This window comes from Chelonia mydas, chromosome 12 (genome assembly GCF_015237465.2).
Source record: "Chelonia mydas isolate rCheMyd1 chromosome 12, rCheMyd1.pri.v2, whole genome shotgun sequence".
Lineage (NCBI taxonomy): Eukaryota > Metazoa > Chordata > Testudines > Cheloniidae > Chelonia > Chelonia mydas.
In genome coordinates this window covers 24,163,613-24,183,511 of record NC_051252.2, presented here as the reverse complement: position 1 = coordinate 24,183,511, position 19,899 = coordinate 24,163,613, and the positions used below count along the sequence as shown (strand labels likewise).

Here is a 19,899-nt window from a genome sequence, read left to right as displayed (position 1 = left end):
TTTTATCAATTACTTGTGTAGCTACAATATAACAAATAAGTCTTTTGGCTTCATTTTCTTATTGTAATAAATTGGTTCACCATGTACATCTTATTTGTTAACATTTAGGGATTTATAGCTTTATTAAGATGACTTGTTTCTTATTTCCCAGGACGATGAATGGTATGAACAGGCTACAGATGTTCGATCACAGCTGAAGTTTTTTGAACAGTTGGAGCGTTTAGAAAAGCAAAGAAAAGATGAACAAGAGAGGGAAATTTTGTTAAAGGCAGCCAAGGTACCTGTTTTATTTCCTTTTTAAAAAACAAATAGTAGCATTAATGTATCAAAAGATAGCATAACAAAAATAATATATATACATTGGCCAAGTTCGTCAAGGCTGATGTAGGAGAGGTTGAATAAGTGACTTCTAGATGTACCCAGTGTTAGCAGAGCACACTGGGAGCCAGAGGAAGGAGATTCACAGCTGCCTCCAACCTTGCCCTGGACTGTATTTACACCGGGGAGAGGCAAAGCTGTAACTTTCACACCAGACTTTCAGGGTAACTGCCAGTGTGACCCTCTTCACAAAGCCCCAGTGCGTAATCAAGCTCAGCTGCTCTGACCATTCTCCTTTTGGTGACATCCCTTCCCAGTACTCTGACCCATGTAACCAACCCCCCCCCCCCCCCCAAGTGCACGTGCAGTAGCTTTTCACCAGTGCACGTTAGTCCACATGCTCAGGTTGGATCCCCAATTACCTTTGCCACCATTTGTGCTGTCGTAAGCCCGATGTAATACATTCTGCTGGAAAATTTTCCCCATTGGGGATAAATTGACTGATCTGTACTGAAACTTGAGACCAGCTCTAATACTACTAGTATTATATAAAGACATTTCCCATTTAAACAACTTTTCATGTAGAGTTTTGTAAGCTGACAGTAAAAGTACATTGTATGTCGTTCACATAAACAAGTTATGTTCAAGCAGGTATCCAGTTTAAAATTAAAAAAAAAAAGGAAACTCAGGTGATTAATCCACTCTCAATGCACTGGGTTATCTTCATTTATTGTAGTTACTGTAATCTGTAAAATCACTCCTGCCCTGATCTGGAGCAGTGCCAAGCGCTGCAACTCCCATTGACGTCCATGGGAGTTGTGGGTATTCAACTTTTCCCAAGCTCAAGCTTCTATTGTAATGAGGCCTCTGGGTCTAGATGACTATGGATAAGATTTTCCAAGGAGTGTAAGGGAATGAGGTGCCCAACTCCCACTGAATTTCAACAGGTGCCTAACTCCGTTATGTCCTTTTAAAATCCCATCTTACATTTGCAGTACTTAAACACAGTGCAGTGAGCCAGTGGTGGATTTTTACTTTTAATTCTCAATTTTCAAGATATTTTGTTTTATTAATTGGCTAAATTCTGCTTGTTTACATCAATGTGGTTCTGAAGTAATACCACATGGGCATAGAATCTGTCCCAACATATCTAGAAATGTTGGTGCAGTAATTTCTTAATACCTTCATTTGTCTGATTTGAATTCTGATCATTATGTCACACTTCTTCTTGGATTCAGATGGGGGAGGGATGCAACACCATAATCTGTGTCCCTAGCCTCTATTTGCCAGAAGCTGGTAGTGGATGACAGAGGATGGATCACTTGATGCTTGCCTGTTCTGTTCATTTCCCGCTGAAGCACCTGGCATTAGCCACTGTCAGAAGACAGGATACTGGGCTAGATGGACCACTGATCTGACCCAGTATGGCCATTCTTATGTTCTTATATTCACAGACACATAACTGCAGCTTTTTAAAGTTCATCTTGAAGCCTGGTACCTGTATTTTATGAGCCTCTCTGTAATATATACTATAAAGATTGCTGATTTTTATACGCTCAGCATAAGATACTTCAAAGTTATTTCTAGGGAACAGCCCTGCATTGGACTGGATATGAGGATATACTAGATGACACTAGAGATTGCCAAGGCGCCGATCACCATCGCCTCAGATCTCCCAGGCATTTGTCCCATCCAGTACAGTACCATTCCTGGTCGCGGCACCGGTCACTGGGGGCCCGGTACCGTTCTTCGGGCTGGCAGCGGCCCTCACCTTCCCCGTACCAGTCTCCGACAAGGGTCAGTCGACAGACTCAGGCTTCGATAGCCCCACCCTGGTCACCAGAAGGGCAGTGGTCCAGGTTGGAGGGCCAGTTCAGCCCTGCCCCCATAAAGGGCAAATAGTCTCCTATCCGGGAACCTGCGAAGGCGCCTTCGGCACCGGTATGGGGACAAGGACAATGGCCCACCCAATGGCAATACTGGGACCCATGGGGGGTGCCTGTTATGCCAGCACCATACTCCCACCACTCCTCCCAGGCTCCATCGGACAAGCTACCCCCGGCGCATGGAGATGAGGCGGTGGCAGAGCCCTCGCAAACCAATAGCCCCCCTCCCCGATGACTTCAGTGAGCACCAAGCCCTACTCAAGAGGGTGACTGCCAACCTGAAGTTGGAGGTCCAGGAACTAGCTGAGGAGTCTGACCACCTCTTCAATGTCATCCCTTCCTCTGCCCCAGCCCAGGCGACATTGCCCATGCCCCCAGGGGTCTTGAAAATTGCCAAGTCTCTATGGCAGACCCCATTTTCCATTCTGCCCACATCCAAGAAAGCGGAAAAGAAGTACTGTGTCTCCGCAACGGGATTTGAATACCTGCACATGCCCCCTCCCACGGGGTCCCTGGTTGTGTCTGCTGTCAACAAGAGGGCCAGCGAGTGGCACCCCCAAGAATAAAGATGCCAAGAAGTTAGACTTATTTGGCAGAAAGTTTTATTCAACAGCCAATCTCCAGTTTAGGGTATCTAACCATCAGGCCCTACTCAGCAGATACAATTTCAATTTCTGTGGGACTCCATCAGCAAGTTCAAGGAGAGTCTCCCACAGGATTGGACTCAGGAGTTGGCCACCTTGGTGGAGGAGGTCAAGGCTGTGGCCCCAGGTGCTCTCCAGATGGCCTGGGATGCCACAGATGCGGCGTCCAGGGTGGTCTCCTCTGCAATAGACCTCTGGGCTGTCCAGGAGATGCAAACTACTCTCCAGGACTTCCCTTTCGAGGGAATGGGGCTATTCTCAGAGATAACTGATGCAAGGCTCCATGACCTTAAAGACTTCCGGGCCACCCTCCGCTCTTTAGGCCTGCATACTCCTCAGCAGGCTAGAAAGCTGTTCTGCCTCCCACCTCCTCCGCCGTCATGGTTTGGGGTGCCCCTTGGTCCGGCTCCTACAGAAAGGAGGACAGAGACAGGGGCCTTAAGTGACACCACCAGTCATCATCTTCTCCCCTGCCCAGCCTGGTCCTTCCAGGGACCAAGGCAGGCAAAAGCAATCATTTTGAGGGTGTGCCCGAGGACGATGCCCCAGTCAGTGCACCAGATCCCTATTTTCCTTAACCGCCTCCGCCCTTTCCGGTCAGCCTGGTCCCATATCACCTGAACTGCTGGGTTCTCGACGTAGTTTTGTTGGCTATAACCTGCAATTTATAGCCGACCAACCCTTCTACCTCCCTTCTCTGTTCTCCTTCAAGGACCCTTCTCACAAGCAACTCCTCATTCATGAGGTCGAAAACCTCCTGAGAGTCCGCAGAACATGGAAGGAAGGAGGATTCTACTTCCACTATTTTCTAGTTCCGAAGGCCAAAGGGGGCCTCAGATCTGTGTTGCCTCAACAAGTCTCTCAGAAAGTTGAAGTTTCGCATGGTCTCCCCAGTCATTCCATCCCTGGATCTGGGAGACTGGTACGTCGCCCTCGAGTTAAAGGATGCTTACTACCACTGGCATTTCCTCCGTTTCATGTTGGGCCAGCGCCATTTCCAGTTCACTGCGATGCCCTTTGGTCTGTCATCAGCCCCGAGAGTGTTCACAAAGTGTATAGCACCAGTGGCCGCTTATCTGTGACATTGGGGAGTCCATATCTACCCGTATCTCAGTGATTGGTTGATAAGGGGCCAGTCCTCGGATCAGGTGCAAAGGCATCTCGATCTGGTCTGTTCCGCCTGTCACAACCTGGGCCTAATAATAATTGAGAAAAAGTCAACCCAGACTCCAGTGCAACACACACAATTTATCAGGGCAGTACTTGACTCCACTCGGGCCAGTGCCTTCCTCCCGGAGACTCGATTCCAAGCCATGGTGGACCTCATCTCGTCTCTGCATGCCCAACCTCTCACCACCGCTCACACATGCCCGAGACTGTTAGGTCACATGGAGGCATGCACGCACGTGGTCCGGCACGCATGACTCCACCTCAGACTCCTACAGGCATGGCTGGCATCAGTCTATGTCCCCAGCCAGCACAACATGGATCGGGTGGTCAGGATTCTGGACAGTGTACTGTCATCTCTCGCCTGGTGGCAAGATCCCACATTGGTGCTGGAAGGAGTCCCCTGCGCAGCGCAGTCTCATCGGTGACTCTTGCGACGCTTCAGACCTGGGATTAGGAGCCCACCTGGGCAATCTCAGTATGCAGGGTCGTTGGTCCAGTCACTATCGGTCCCTGCACATCAACATTAGGGAACACAAGGCGGCTCGCCTAGCCTGCCAGGCCTTTCTGCCTCACATACAAGGCGTGGTGGTTCAGGTCCTGACAGGCAACATGGCCACAGTCTTCTATAAAACAGGCAGGGCGGAGTTAGGTCATCTGCCCTCTGCCAAGAAGCCCTCTGGCTCTGGGACTTCTGTCTGCAGGACAATGTCCATCTCATAGCTGCTCACCTCTCAGGGGCTAAGAACGCTTGGGCAGACTGCCTCAGCAGGACATTCTTGTCTTGCCACGAGTGGTCCCTTCACCCAGAGGTGGTCAGTTCTATCCCCCATAAGTGGGGAACTCCTCGGGTGGATCTGTTCGCTTGCAGGCAGACCAGAAAATGCCATGCTTTCTGCTCGTTTCAGGGCATGGACAGAGGATCGCTGTCAGATGCCTTTCTGCTCCCGTGGTGGGGCCTCTGATGTACACCTTCCCTCCAAAGCCATTGCTGCCCAGCGTCCTCATGAAGATCAAGCAAGACAGGGTGAAGGTCATCCTCATAGTGCCAGTGTTGCCACACCAACACTGGTTCAGCACCCTGCTTGATCTCTTGGTGGTGACTCCGTTCCAGGTGCCACTCAGGGTGGACCTGTTGTCCCAGAACCATGGCAGGGGCTGCGTCTGGTGGTTTGGCTGCTGCGTGGCTAACCACACAGGAGCGGCAGTGCTCTACCGGGATCCAGTGAGTCTTGTTGGGAAGTAGAAAGCCCTCCATAAGAGCAACCTACCTCGCCAAATGGAAGCAGTTGACCTATTGGATGGCAGATAAAGGTGTCCGTCCTGAGCGAGCTTCGTCGCAACTCATTCTAGACTATCTCCTGCATCTCAAGCTCCAGGGCTTGTTGCTCTCATCGATTGAAGTCCATCTAGCGGCCATCTCAGCCTTCCACCTGCCGCTTGAGGGCAGGATATCACTGCCCCCTCTACTAGGGCGCAGGCCTCTTCAGCAGCCTTTCTGGCCCAAGTGCCTATCCAGGACATCTATAGGGTGGCCACCAGGTCATTGGTCCATACCTTTTCGTCCCACTACGCACTTACCCAGCAGGCTTGGCATGATGCTGGTTTCGGTAGAGCAGTACTGCAAGCCACTAAGCTGTTAACTTGCAGCCCACCACCATAAATACTGCTGGTGTGTCACCTAGAATGGAATCGACATGAGCAAGCACTCGAAGAAGAAAATACATTTACCTACCTTTTGTAACTGTTGTTCTTCGAGATTTGTTGCTCATGTCCATTCCATTACCTGCCCTCCTGCTCCTCCATTGGAGTTGCTGGCAAGAAGGAACTGAAAGGTCGTAGGGCTGGCGATGCTTGATATACTGCTACATGAGCGTAGCACTCCAAAGGGCGCCACAGCCAGCCCTATGGATACTGCTAAGGCAAAAATCTCCGACAACTGTGCATGTGGGTGCACACATGCTCCTAGAATGGAATGGACATGAGCAACATACCTCAAAGAACAACAGTTACGAAAAGGTAGGTATCCGTTTTTTCTCTGAATTTGCTCTGCTACTATGGAATCCTTTAGTAAATTGCAGCATTGAGCCTCAAGTACATAGAGTATCTGATCATCCCATCCTAACTGTCAGTATTAGCAACATGGGTGTATGGTTTAACCAAGTAAGCTTTGCCTGTCTTACTTCTTTTTAGGTTTCTATGCATATTATCATGAGTTAAAATATCCTTGAGTACCACTTCTATGAAGAAACTGTAAAATCAAATGGTCAGGTTTAGCGGGAAACAAGTTAAAAATGTCTTTAAAATTTTTTTTCTATGTCATCTCAAACTATCTTCCTTTTGTGGCATGTTCTCCTTCTCAGGTAGGATTATGCTCTAGTATGTGTGTTCAGATAGATACACTTTTGAGGATCTCTTATTGTGTGGTTTATATTTGTGATAAGGAAGAATTTGTTCTGAACACCCATCTTTTACTTACTTTTATTATTTTCCTCTTTCTTTTCTTTGTCTCAAAGTCCTATGACTATTATAGCTGAGTCTTACTTTGTTTTATTTTATCACATACCTTTTCATTAGCTTTTCCTAGGGTATTACAGTGCACCAATTCATAGATTCATAGATATTTAGGTCCGAAGGGACCATTATGATCATCTAGTCTGCCCGCCTGCACAATGCAGGCCACAGAATTTCACCCACCACTCCTGCGAAAAACCTCTCACCTATGTCTGAGCTTTGAAGTCCTCAAATCGTGGTTTAAAGACTTCAAGGAGCAGAGACTCCTCCAGCAAGTGACCTGTGCCCCATGCTACAGAGGAAGGCAAAAACCTCCAGGGCCTCTTCCAATCTGCCCTGGAGGAAAATTTCTTCCCGACCCCAAATATGGCGATCAGCTAAACCCTGAGCATATGGGCAAGATTCACCAGCCAGATACTACAGAAAATTCTTTCCTGATCCTTCCATATTTGCAAGTGTCAGACTATGAGATCTTTCTCTCTTCTCTTGTTCCACAAATTTCACCCATTATAAATACTTCGCAAAATTATATGCTAAAATTATGCACTTCTTAAATGTTTGTGTGGAAATAGACATATTACTTATCTTTTGTTCATTTTTTATTTCTTCTTCCTTTTTTAGGTTTCTGTTTCTGAATTCTTTTCTTCTCATCTTGCATTCCTTTCAACATTTTATCTGTTTGCAAACTATGCTCTTCTGAATTATTTTCTCTTTTCCGTGATGTTTGTTTTCCTTTCTGATCTTGTTGGATGTTGGGAGATCAAGGATCTCTTATCCATTACTTCCAGAACAAAACCATTTTGATTTATAAGAGTCTGATCTTACAAAATACCTAGTGCTTTTAAATCCCGCTGAAACAAAGATCTAGAAAATACACAGAAATGCAACAATTTGAATTCTGATGATTATAGAAGGATTGAAGAATGGATTTGTAACTAAAAGAGTGAACAATCTTGTGTGAGACTACAAGAAACCAACTGCATGAAAATGATGAATTCATAGAGCTGCTCCTAACCCAGCAGGAGATGGTGTACAACAGATATTATAAATATTACAGTTATTAGATATTATAGGTGAAGTATAATAGAAAAATATGAAAGCATAAGGGTACAAACAGATTATCCATTAAAGGAGTGTCATGTGGTCTATACACCAAAGGGTTATCACAGAATCTGCCTTCCTGCTCAGTCAGAGCTGATTGGCAACCCTACAGCAGCGGTGAAGGTAAAAGAGCTATAAGGCATGAGGGCAGGGCAGCTTCCAGAGAGAGCAGAGGGACTGAGATGCTCCTGCCAACAAACTGAGAAGCTGCCTGAGAAACCAACACTCCAGAGAAAGAGAAACAGAACAAGAGGCTAGAAGCAGTTCAGGGAATAACAAGGAACTTGAGAAGGGTTAACTCTGGCTGCTCTGAACAGGGGCCCTGGACTGTGACCCATGTGGAGTGGGCTGGCCTGGGTTCCCCTACTGCTTCCACAAACTAAGAAGGGAATAGTCAATGACTATGAGTGAGTGGCCAGCGGAGAGACTCCGAGACCATTGGACTTTGAGTTCCTTATTTTTGGACTTTTCTGTTATACAGAGGCAATACCATCTTCGTACTCCTACTTGATATTCTCCAGTTTATCCATCCAAAGTTCATGTTCACCCCTCATTTGAGTCTCTGATTCCCAGGATACATTCCCCCATCTTATATGTGTGACTTTCCTAGATAGCATGACCTTGCATTTGACACTATTAAAATGCATGCGGTTCAAAAGCGCCCACATTACCAAGCAGTCCAGGTTGGTCTGTATAACTGATCTGTCCTCATCGTTATTTTCCACTCCACCAATTTTTGTACCATCAGCAATGATTTTATATGTTCTTCCAGGTCCCTGATGAAGATACTGAATAGCACTGAGATGATTCCATTTGGGTTTTTGCCCAAAGTCTACAGAATCTTGCAGTAATTTGGTTAGGAATTTTCCCCTGACATTACATCACAAATTTCTAAGATTATATAACTCCAGTGATAGTCTGCTGTAAATTTTAATAGATATTTCAATATTTTAAGCTTCAAAATGCAAAATGTTCTCTGAATAAAGTTCTACAAATGTGCTTGTAGCCAATGATATTGGGAGAACTAATATCAAATCTGGACTAGGGCTTCCATTTCCCTGATTTCCATTACAAAGGTGACTCCTGAGTGTCCAGTGCTATAGTCCAGCAGTAGTTAAATGACAGAATCAATTGCCCATTCTTTGGGCTGGAGGTCATGTGCCATACTGTGACTGCTATTTCTTAGCAAGGACTTCATGAGACTCTTACTTGAATGGAAAGAGATCCCTCCCTGATTCTCCTCTTCTCTAAAATATCGTATTTCTTGGTGGCACCCATACTTAAAAATATTGTTCTGTCATTTCTTGGTGCTCAGTCCAGATAGACTGTATATAACTATATGTGACAGAAGAAATTGTGACGTTGAAAGGAAAAATTCCTATGGAAGTGAGGAAGGGAAAATCGTAAATCATCTACCATTCTGTTGGCAGGTTGGGTGTGGGAAGTGCCCAACTTGCAGAAAAATAGGTAGAGAGTAGAGTCTGTCTTGGAAGATTGAGGGTGAGTACAGTGGTTTATATTAAAAAGGGAGTTATTTGTCTTACCATATTATTGATCTTACTATACATTGTGATATATTTCTATTCTTACAATATAATACGATGATAATCTCATACAGCATCAGATAAATGATTACTTTTTAATGTAAACCTCTCTGTGTACATCTGTCTGTATTTTTTAAGTTATGGTAGTTGACGCCAGTTGATCTTTTCTTTTTTAAATTGCCTTGCTCTGTAACATTCATATGTAAATGATCCTAAATAACTTGAGGGACTGGGGGGCTCAGGGGATTGGTAAAGGAGTTATGAACCTTTCTCCCCATGTCATTTCCTGTTCAGTTCATATGTGACCAGTTTCATAGTGATTGAAAGTTATTACTATCTGATAGCCTGTGTGCAAAGAGTTGGTGACTCCCATCCAGCTCATATTGACTTTCATAGTGTTATCATATATTCCTATAATAAAACTTCTACCGCATTTAGCAATGTAGTTTGAGGTCCTATCAGAGAGGCTGATGATAAAAATTAACATTAACAATGAACTAGACGAATGGTTTTCAACCTGTGGTTGATGGACACCCAGGGATACACAGACTATGTCTAAGATTTCCGAAGGGGTCTGCATCTCCATTCAAAATTTTTTAGGAGTCTGCAAATGAAAAAGGTTTGAAAACAGTTGAACTAGACAAACTTTTGAAAATCCCACAGTGACTGGTTGTTGGATTGCATGACTTCCTGGGACTTTTCTGACTTAAGCTTCCACGGCTGTATGAATCTTCGGTTGGTTGGTCTTTCCAAGAATGGTACAGACAGTGCCGCATTTGTTCTATGACTTGAGCTGTCAGTTAGATACATTAAACAGACACTCTTGTTACCAGGCCAGCTGAGCTGGATTTTAGCTACTGACCAAAATATGTAACTGTCTGATGACTGTTAGTGGTCTACTCTTTGACATCCGTGTCAGCAGGAGGCCAATGATTGAACTGGCTCTTGGAAACTGAACTACCTATGCTAAAGGCTACGTTTTAGTTACGGGTACTTTTAGTAAAAGTCATGGACAGCTCATGGGCAGTAAACAAAAATTCACGGCCCATGACCTATCCATGACTTTTATTATATACCCTTACTAAAACTTGGTCCAGGGGGGCTGTGGGTGCTCTGGGGGTGCCACAGGTGCTGGGGAGCGGGTGGGTGGCAGCAGGGCATGGCTCGGGATCCCCACTAGTGCTGGGGGGGAAGGTTGGTGTGGCTTGCAGGATCCCTACCTGGCATCACATGTCCCTGCAGCTCCTAGCGGGAGGGGTGGCCAGGGGGGGCTCTGCACACTGCTCCTGCCACAAGCACCAGCTCTGCAGCTCACATTGGCTGGGAACTGCGCCAATGGAAGCTTCAGGGGTGGTGCCTGTGGGTCCGGGCAGTGCGCAAAGCCCCCTGGCCTCTCCATCTAGAAGCTGCAGGGACATGCTGGTGGGAGCTGGGGAGACCCCACCCGCCCAGGTAAGTGCCGCCCTGAATCCCCTGCCCCAGCCCTGAGCCCCCTCCTACACACCTAAACTGCTGCTGCTGGCCCAGGGCCTGCCCTCCTGGGCCAGCACTGGCTGCTGCAGAACTCATGGAGAGTCACGGAATCCGTGACCTCCGTGACAGACACACAGCCTTCCCTATGCACCCTAAGAGGTGGTCTGTCCAGGTCAGGGTTAGGCAGTCTAAGTAGGGCCCTACCAAATTCACGGCCATGAAAAACACATCACGGACTGTGAAATCTGGTCTTTCTTTTGTGTGCTTTTACCCTACAGTATACAGATTTTATGAGGGAGACCAGGGTTTCTCAAATTGGGGGTCCTGACCCAAAAGGGAGTTGCGGGGGAGGGGGTCACAAGATTATTTTAGGGGGGTCGCAGTATTGCCACGCTTACTTCTGTGCTGCCTTCAGAGCTGGGCAGCCAGCGAGCGGCGGCTGCTGACTGAGGGTCCAGCTCTACACACAGCAGCGCAGAAGTAAGGGTGGCAATACCGTACCATGCCATTCTTACTTCTTCTCTGCTGCTGGCGGCAGCTCTGCCTTCAGAGCTGGGCTCCTGGCCAGCAGCACCGCCAGCAGCAGCGCAGAAGTAAGGGTGCCAATACCATACCGTGCCACTTTTACTTCTGTGCTGCTGCCTTCAGAGCAGGGCAGACGGAGAGTGGTGGCTGCTGACCAAAGGCCCAGCTCTGCGCACAGAAGTAAGGGTGGCAATACCATATCATGCCATCCTTCTGCGCTGCTGGCGGTGGCTCTGCCTTCAGAGCTGGGCTCCTGGCCAGCAGCCGCCGCTCTCCAGCTGCCCAGCTCTGAAGGAAGCACTGCCATCAGCAGCAGCACACAAGTAAGGGTAGCAGTACTGCAACCCCCCCACCTCTACAATAACCTTACAACTTCCCCACAGCTCCTTTTTGGGTCAGGACCCCGACAATTACAATACTGTGAAATTTCAGATTTAAATTGCTGAAATCATGACATTTACGATTTTTAAAATCTGTGACCATGAAATTGACCAAAATGGACCGATTTCTGTAACTTTAGCTCTTGTTGTGAAAAGTTAATCAGGAACAATTGTTTCCTAAAAAAATCCCAGCATTGGCTTTCATTCTCAATAACCTAATTATGTTAATTGCCCTATTAATAGTGTTACCACTGTTCTTCGCTATTGTTTCATTCAGGGTGAGAAAGCTTGGGTGCTTAGAATTCATGATATGCTGAGAACCTAAAAATTTGAAAAGCTATTTTTTATAAATGCAGCTTTCTAATGGGCTTGCTCAACATACAGTACAATACACATTTCCTTGTACAGAAGCTTTGACATGTAAAAATGCTTCATAAAACAGCCAGTCACAAGTTAAATAGGAAGATTTTAGGATAAGTTTTAAAGAACAAAAGTTGCTCAGTAACTAAGGCTTTGTCTACATTGGGATTTCAGCCGCTGGCATAGCTGCACCAGTACAGATTCCTAATGTAGACACAGTTTACACAGGTGCAGACTCACCCAGTGTAAATCTTGTCTACACTAGATGTTTACACCAGTGAAGCTCCACTAATGCCTGAAATTCCAGTTGTAGACAAAGCCTAGATGCTGGAGAAAGAAAGATTTCTGGGTAGATGGAGTAAAAGAGTTCTTCCAGCTTGGGAGAGTCAGGAGGAAGTGATAGAAGGAGCAAACTTTTGATAAGTGGGATGATAAAATAGACAAGGGTCAAAGCGCTTGAGTGGGGTGAGTTCTGGAACAACTTGAAAACCAAGTTGGCATTTTTTCATTAGATTTTTGAAGATGGATAAAAAGCAGTGAAAGGTGATAGAGGAAGGAAGGAGTATGGTCTTACTTTCTTGAGCAAGAAGGTAGTTTGACCCTAGGATTCTGAAGCCCTGATAATAAGTGAGCATAAAAGAGGCAAATGCAGTAGTCAAATCAGGACATGATTAGGAAATAGGTAAGCATCTTAACAGGCAGAATTAGATTCTGGAAATATTTTAGAGAGGATGATAAGTAGAATTACAGACAAGGGAGACAGAAGAAAAAAAGAGAATTTAGGGAAAGCAAAGTCTAACCAAAGAGTATCACCTAAAGATATACTGAAATATCAGTATGCAAAATAGCCGTAATCTGACTGGAACTTTCCTAATGCCATGGCCACTTCTTGTAGCTCATAGAGTTTGCCAATAATTTGGGCAGAATATAGCGATTCCTCTGTTTTCATTGTATTGTAGATGTGAAACTGATCGATCACAAGTAGACATTTTCTAATAGTGCTGTGGTTTATTATGAATAAAAGTACTACCACAGAGGTGAGTTAGGTTCATTTTTAAGGTTAGTATTTTAGGAATATAGAAATTGCTTTACCTGATCAGACCAGGGGTCCATCTAGACTAGTACCTTGTCTCTAACAGGAGTCAGTACCAGATGCTTTGCGGGGGAAGTGCAACAAACCATACAACAGGCAGTTGTAGAGTAACCAGCCCATAGAAGAAGTTTGGTGTGTGTCTGTGATATGGTGAGTATGATGATAGGGAAAGCTGGATGTATCAAGGCATTTCTGATTAATGGTCAAGTCCACAGGTTTTTTCCCCAGTGTTTCTACTCTCTCCCTGGTAGAAGTGGCTGGAGTGAGGTTGTCCCCCAAAACCCACTGTGATCCCCAGCCACCTCCTGTCTTGGACCCCCTCTTTCTGGCTCAGACACCATGGTAATGAGTTCAATATGAAAACATAGATTTGGAGGAGATGGGTTGTCAAGGGAGGGTTCCACATTGTGGCAAGAGGATCCACACAAGATAATGCTGACTGAATCAGCATTACCTTATTTTGGTTTGTCTTGCTGGTGAAAAATGCTGGGGTGAGAGAACAATGCCATACAACAGCTGGCCACACCTTCTCTGCATACATGGAGCCCAAACTCTACAGAGGGAACATGCATCAGAGCCTGCTCTCCCCCTTCTGTGCACTTCTAGTCAGGATCCACTGGTCTTTGCTCCCTTCTGGATGCAAAAGGGAGAGAGCCTTTGAATCTGTCTGTCAGTGGTGGGTGGGGGAAGTTACATTCTTAGAGAGAGACAGCAAAGAGCAGTCTTCGAACAACAAAAAGGTCAAAAGCCAGACTGAAATCAGCTGAGGAATTTATCTTTACATTTAATGTGGTCTGCTCTTAATGGGATTTCTAAGAAAGCAGAACACCGATTTTACATTACACTAAAAGTGTTGGTCCTTACTTGTTTCTTTTGTTTACTGTTTCAAAAACCTGGGATGTGTAAGGCTTACATGTGAGAGTAGAATAAGATTTTGAATATGTGGTCAATAATGGAAATGCTCTTGGGGGCAGAAGAAAACAGAATGTGAAACCCTAGTTGGTGATAATGGCTTGATTTTATTTCTAAATGGATATTTGGATAGTCACATGCTTTTTACACTAGATATGTGTAGATGGGGGTTGTCTATGTCCAAGGAATTAAGAAATAAAAAATATTCCATGTTACAATATTTAAGGAAGCTGATTATTTCAAAATTGTTTATAAAACTACTTTACAATGTTAGTTCAAGTGATCATACTGGCTTCATTGCACATGATGTGTGACACTGACAAATGAATTTTTTTCACCATACATTTAATTGAATGGCATCTATCATCCTATCAGGTCCCGGGACTCAGTTATTAGTCCGTCCATTTTAGTGTTTTTTTGTTTAGTGTTTATGGTAGTACCAAATTCATGGGTACTAAAAATAAATACAACAATCATAGGTGTGTTGTATGTTTTTGTATAGCCTCTTTTGGGTAAAAATTGTCACTAGGTTAGTGAACGAAGGATTGTATTCTGGTGCAGTTTATAAAGTTAATTTTAGTGCTTACAGATGGAGCTGAATTTGACACCACTCAAGGCTACCATCCTCTATTCACTGAACAGATGTAGTGCAGATAGTGGCAATAGCAAAGTTTCCTACTACAATCCTGGCAATGGGCTTCCATCCTCTTCTGTAGGGGCCATCTCTCTGAGTGAGAGGAGAGTTAAATCTCCATGTTCATTTAATCCTTTTCCTGTCTCCCGAGACTAACAATGAGGGTGACAATTGATGCAATACTCCTTTTTGTGAGATGGATTCCTTTCTGAACTAAAACTGCCCACTCATTTGTGATAAGAAAGTGGGGGGCTTAGTTTTGGGGAATTTGAAATTTTGTTACTTTCTATCATTTTAACAATTAAAAACAAAACAAAAAGCCAGCTTTTGGATGTCTACTTTGGCATGCCACCTCAGTGTGACCACAATTTTGAATAGGGTTTTACCCTCAGCTATGCTGCTTTTAACTTTCACTTTTTATTAACACAGCTAATGTGAAAGCAAAGTGTTTCATGTTGCCAATTTAACTTCTTTAATGAAAAGTGGAAGTTATAAGTTGGTGCAGCCGTGGGTGAAGTTCTGATGTCACCCAATGGGAAAAATAGGTTTAAAATTGAAATTGTTGGCACAGCAGTGGCTCTGAATAGTGCAGCACCTACAGTTGTGACTCTTAACTTTAATGAAAAAGATTAATTTGAAACATTAAAGTCTCCCAATATAGATTAAAAAAAAAGTGAGGTTATAAGTGCCTAGTGCTAGACTGTGATGGAAGTGCTTGCTGAAAGCAGAAGACAATCACATGCTAGCCCTGAGAGCTTTTAAAGCACAAGTCCTTTAAGTTTAAGGCTCCAAAGTGGTTCTGAATCCAGTAGTATATCTTACATTTTTGTAAATGACATAAAATGTAAAATGTAGTGCAGCACTGATTTTACAAATTGTGTGGATAAATTATAACAACCTCTTGAACTGTGAGCAAAGGGATTATAATTCTGACCATAATGTTATGCATAATTATTCATATTCTATCTGTCTTGAAAAAATGGCTACAGGAAGAGGATATAGTCAACTAAAATACAAAAATAAAACTTGTAAACTTTGTTCATTTAAAAAAATGCAAATGCTGTCTAACTGCAAGAAAGAACTCTATGACAGCAGTTCTCAAACTTTAGCAACCTGAGGACCCCCATTTTGATTTAAAATTTTTCACAGACCCCCCAAGCCGGCTTCTGATTTTCCCCAGGGGTGCTCAACCCCTGCTCAGCCCCAGACCCCACCCCCACACTACTCTTTCCCCCAAGACCCCACCCCACCTCTTCCTGCCCCCGGTCCACCCCTGCCCTTCCTCTTCCTCACCTCTTCCCTCCCCTTAGTGCACCCTGTCCCTGTTCCTCCCCTTCCCTCCATCCCACTTTAAACATTCTGTTAAAAAGTCTAATTCTTGACAAGAAAGGTGGATAAAAGTTCCTGAATTTCACCGATGCACTAAAGCAAGAAAGACCACTACTGATTGCAGCCGTGAGCCCTATAACATGAAGTCTGGATTCCAATTAATCTAAAGGCAGTCAGTCCTATTTTTTTTAAAAAGAAAGACTTAATAATGGGTTAGTAGCAGAACCATAAACCCACTGAATTCTTCTAAACATGGTGTCAACTTCGCCTTTAACTATAAGATTACCTATATAATGCCACTCATTACTGCATGTCTTCACCGCTGATGAAATTCTCTTATTTAGATCTGTTTGGGAGTTGGCTGGCTGCTTTTACCCCCCAGACCATTTTTATTATTTGTTCTGGAGCTTTGCAGAGAATAGCTCAGTTGCTTTAAGAATCTCTTTCAGATTATCTTGAACTTTCATCTCCTGGCCTGGTTTTGTTTGGTCAGGTCAGGAAAAAATATTTTTTTTATACCTTTAAACATAAGATCATAGCAGTTATCAATAGCAGTGCTTCAAGTGTTGGCAGAAAGAACTTTTCCTCAGCTAGGCTACTATTCCACATTGCAAAATTCCAGGCACTTATGTTGAAATACTACTTTGTTAACTATAACAAAGCTTTCTGAGTTAGTAAATTACCACAGGAATGAAAGCACCAGTTCCAGGCTATCCTTTACAAAGGGAAATTAGTAGCCAGGTCATCCCTTCAAGCAAAACTTGATGCAGCAGACACTGCGTCTTGCTTCATGGCGACCCTGGTAGTCATGAGACGGGCTTCATGGCTGCAGTCATTGGGGTTTCTCAAGGAAGTCTGGGCAATGGTAGAGGTTTCTCTTTGAAGATAATAACCTTTTCATTTTACTTGGTTATTACACTCTCCTATGACACCCTCCATTCCTTGGAAATACATACCCTGGTGCTTCTTTGAAAATTCTCTAAGGCACTGCAGCAGTGTTATTGGCCAGCCCCTCAGCCATTCTACCATCACAAACCCTGTGAACCTCTGAGAAAGTGCCACAAGGTACAGTGTGGCAGATACATGGACCCACCACCATCTCTAGAGCCCTGCGCGAATACAAAAAAGTAGATCTGCATCCGATCCACATCCGCCAGGATCAACCCGCAATTCGAGCTGTGATCCACTAGCTGTCTTTTACCTGTATCCACATCCTCAGCAGCAAGCTGTCTCACAAGGGCTAGCGATGGGGGAGGGAGGGAGTGAGTGGGGGGGTGTGTTGCAGGGAATAGACAGCGCATGGGTGGGTTTTCAAGGAGAAGGGACGTCGCATCACGTGCTTATCCTGGGGGTTCATGAGCGATGGCACATGGCAGAGCAGCAGTGTGTACTGCATCACAGTGGGGCGCCGGGGCCAACCCCCATGGCTGGGGCGGGGGCCTTGCTGGCCAGGAGCCGGCAGCCTGGGACTGGGGCACGGCCAGTGCAGGGGCCATGGTGGGGACGCTGGTGCTGCCCGAGGGGCCTGAGCTGCTGGACAGGAAGTGGCACATTGAGCGGGTGTGCTGTGTCCCCCAGGCGCCGCCAGTGGTGAGCAGAGCCTTTCGTGATTGTAATTGCATCCAATCCACTATCCGCGAAAATGGTTCATGGCTATCAGCATCCTCATCCACAGATATGAAGCGGATATCCGGGGATTTGCAGGGCTCTAACTATCCCCTCCTTAGACCAAGCCACCCACAAAGGTGGCATTTTGACAGGGTGTCTCCTTCACTCACCCTGTTAGTGGTTGCCTGGTCCATTTCTTTCTGAGGTGGCAACATCTGATTTTGGACAAATGGGTCTTAGACATCATATCAACTGCCTACTTACAGATGAGCTCCTATCTATCCTTTCCCCAAAAGTCCCTTCCCCCATACCTGTTCAGGGACCCCTCTCCCAAGATGATTCTCAAACAGGAGGCAGATTCTCTGATGCAACTGGGGTAACAGAGTCCGTACCTCCTCAACACAAGGGGACAGGAGAGCTTTTACTGCAAATGTTTCCTAATCCCTGAAAAGGCAGAGGGGCTGGAAACCCATCTTGGATCTCAGATAGTTGAATGTCTTCATCTGCCACTCAAGATTCAGGGTGATTTCCCGAACCACTATAATCCTCTCCCTGAATGTCGTCAACAGTTTGTGGTGCTCGATTTAAAAGACATTTGTTTTCATGTAGACCCAGCACACAGGGAATTCCTGTGTTTTACAATGGGCTCAGTACAAGGTTCTCCCCTTCAGCTTTTCTTCAACTCCAAAGGTCATGGCTGTGGTAGCAGCACATCTGTGCCGTCACAGTTACCATATATTTCCATACCTAGACAAATAGCTCTTCAAGGGTTGATCATATTGAGAACTGCAGGTAACAATCACTGTCCTACTTGCCCTTTGCCACTCCCAGGATCTTCAAGTAAACCCAGGAAAGTCCACTTCAAACCCACAATGACTATGGAATTTATAGGAGCAGTCCTGGACCCAGGGCGGCCAGGGCTTGCTTACCACAGGGCAGATTCCTTGCAGTAAAGGACCTCGGTATCCAAATTCAACTTTGTCCTCAAACAACTGTCTGGTCCTGCTTAGTCCTCGCTAGGCCACACAGCATCATGCGCATATGTGAGACGCCCCCCTCACCAAACTTCACCTGTGCAGCCTCCAGTCCCTGGCTGAGAAATGCCTGTGCCCTGAACAGAGTCTTCTTTTTTGACGAGAATCTCACTTCCTCCCAGCATCTCTCACCTTCTGGGAGAAGACTGAAAATGTTTGTGTGGGAGTTCCTTTTACTCCAACCCCACCCACAAGAATTCTTGTCACAGATATGGCTCTTCTTGTCTGGGGAAGGCACTTGGATGATCATGCATCTCAAGGTTCCTGGACTCCACAGGAGTCCATGTTCCACATCAACCTCCTTGACCTTATACAGAGCATGCAAGCAAATCCTGCCTTTATCTGATTCACTCAAATCCAAATCAGGTCAGACAATATGACCATTGTATGTTATATAAACATCTAGAGGGAAGCGAGGTGCACACTATTCTATACACAGGCAGTTTAGCTAGGGAACTGGTGCATCCAACATCATATCAACCTCTCTGCAATCCACCTACCAAGACAATGAATTTCCTAGCAGACAGCCTCAGTTGGCATTTGCATGAGGACCACAAATGGATGCTCCATTCATCTGTGGCCCAACAGTTATTTCCTCACTGGGGATTCCCATCTTGGGACCCCTTCACTCCTTAACCCCTTGCAGGCAACAAGAAATGCCTGGCTTACTAATCTTGTAATGCACAGGGACGTAGCTCCAGAGGATATGGTTTCCTAGTGCAATGGTCAGACTCGCTGATGTAGGCCTTTCCTCCCATCCCCCTCCTACCACGTGTCTTCATGAAAATCAAGGTGGACAAGGTGACAGTAATCTTAATACCTCCTTGGTGGCCAAGGAGGTTCTGGTTCTTGATGGCTCTCCAGGTGGCCTCTCAGCCATGCATTCACTTACGGACACCTCAAAACCTACTGTCACTGAAGGGGGCAGGATCAACGACCCCAACACAGCATCCGACAGCCTGGCTTTTCGATGGACAAGGGACTTTTAGAGAAATCCTGCTCAAACGAGGTCCAAACTGTCCTCCTCAGTAGCATTCTCCATATTACAAATGGAGATACTGAGTCACAAATAGGTTAAATGAGTTGTACTAGGTGACAAAGCGAGGCCTGTTCAGATAAGCCCTTGAGCATGTGCTTAAGTCCATCCCTTTTCTGCAAAGCATAAATTTACACCCTACTGAATGCCAAATAAATATATGTTTAAATTCTTTGCTGAGTAGGAATGGATTTAAGTAAGTTCTTAGTTGCTTTGCTGAATCAATTCACAGATCTCTCAGATCTGAAAATAGAACCCAGATCTCCTTATTCCCAGCCTTCTGCTTTAACAATTGATTAGACCAACTTTATCTGTCTTAAGCTTTTGTGTTTGCCTGATCA

At 45.2% G+C, this 19,899-nt stretch overlaps 1 protein-coding gene across 8 annotated transcripts in view; it reads left to right on the top strand.

Annotated features, from left to right (window-relative positions):
- LOC102945492 (transcription initiation factor TFIID subunit 4) overlaps positions 1–19,899 on the top strand; it is a 196,298-nt gene that overhangs the window by 76,101 nt on the left and 100,298 nt on the right. For all 8 annotated transcript variants that reach the window (XR_005222310.2, XM_037878200.2, XM_037878199.2 and 5 more), the window contains one exon: positions 152–277. Coding sequence is in view for 7 of the 8 variants with exons in the window: in XM_037878200.2 (XP_037734128.1) it covers positions 152–277 (126 nt within the window). In the remaining variant the exon portion in view is untranslated. The remainder of the gene's footprint in view (positions 1–151; positions 278–19,899) is intronic.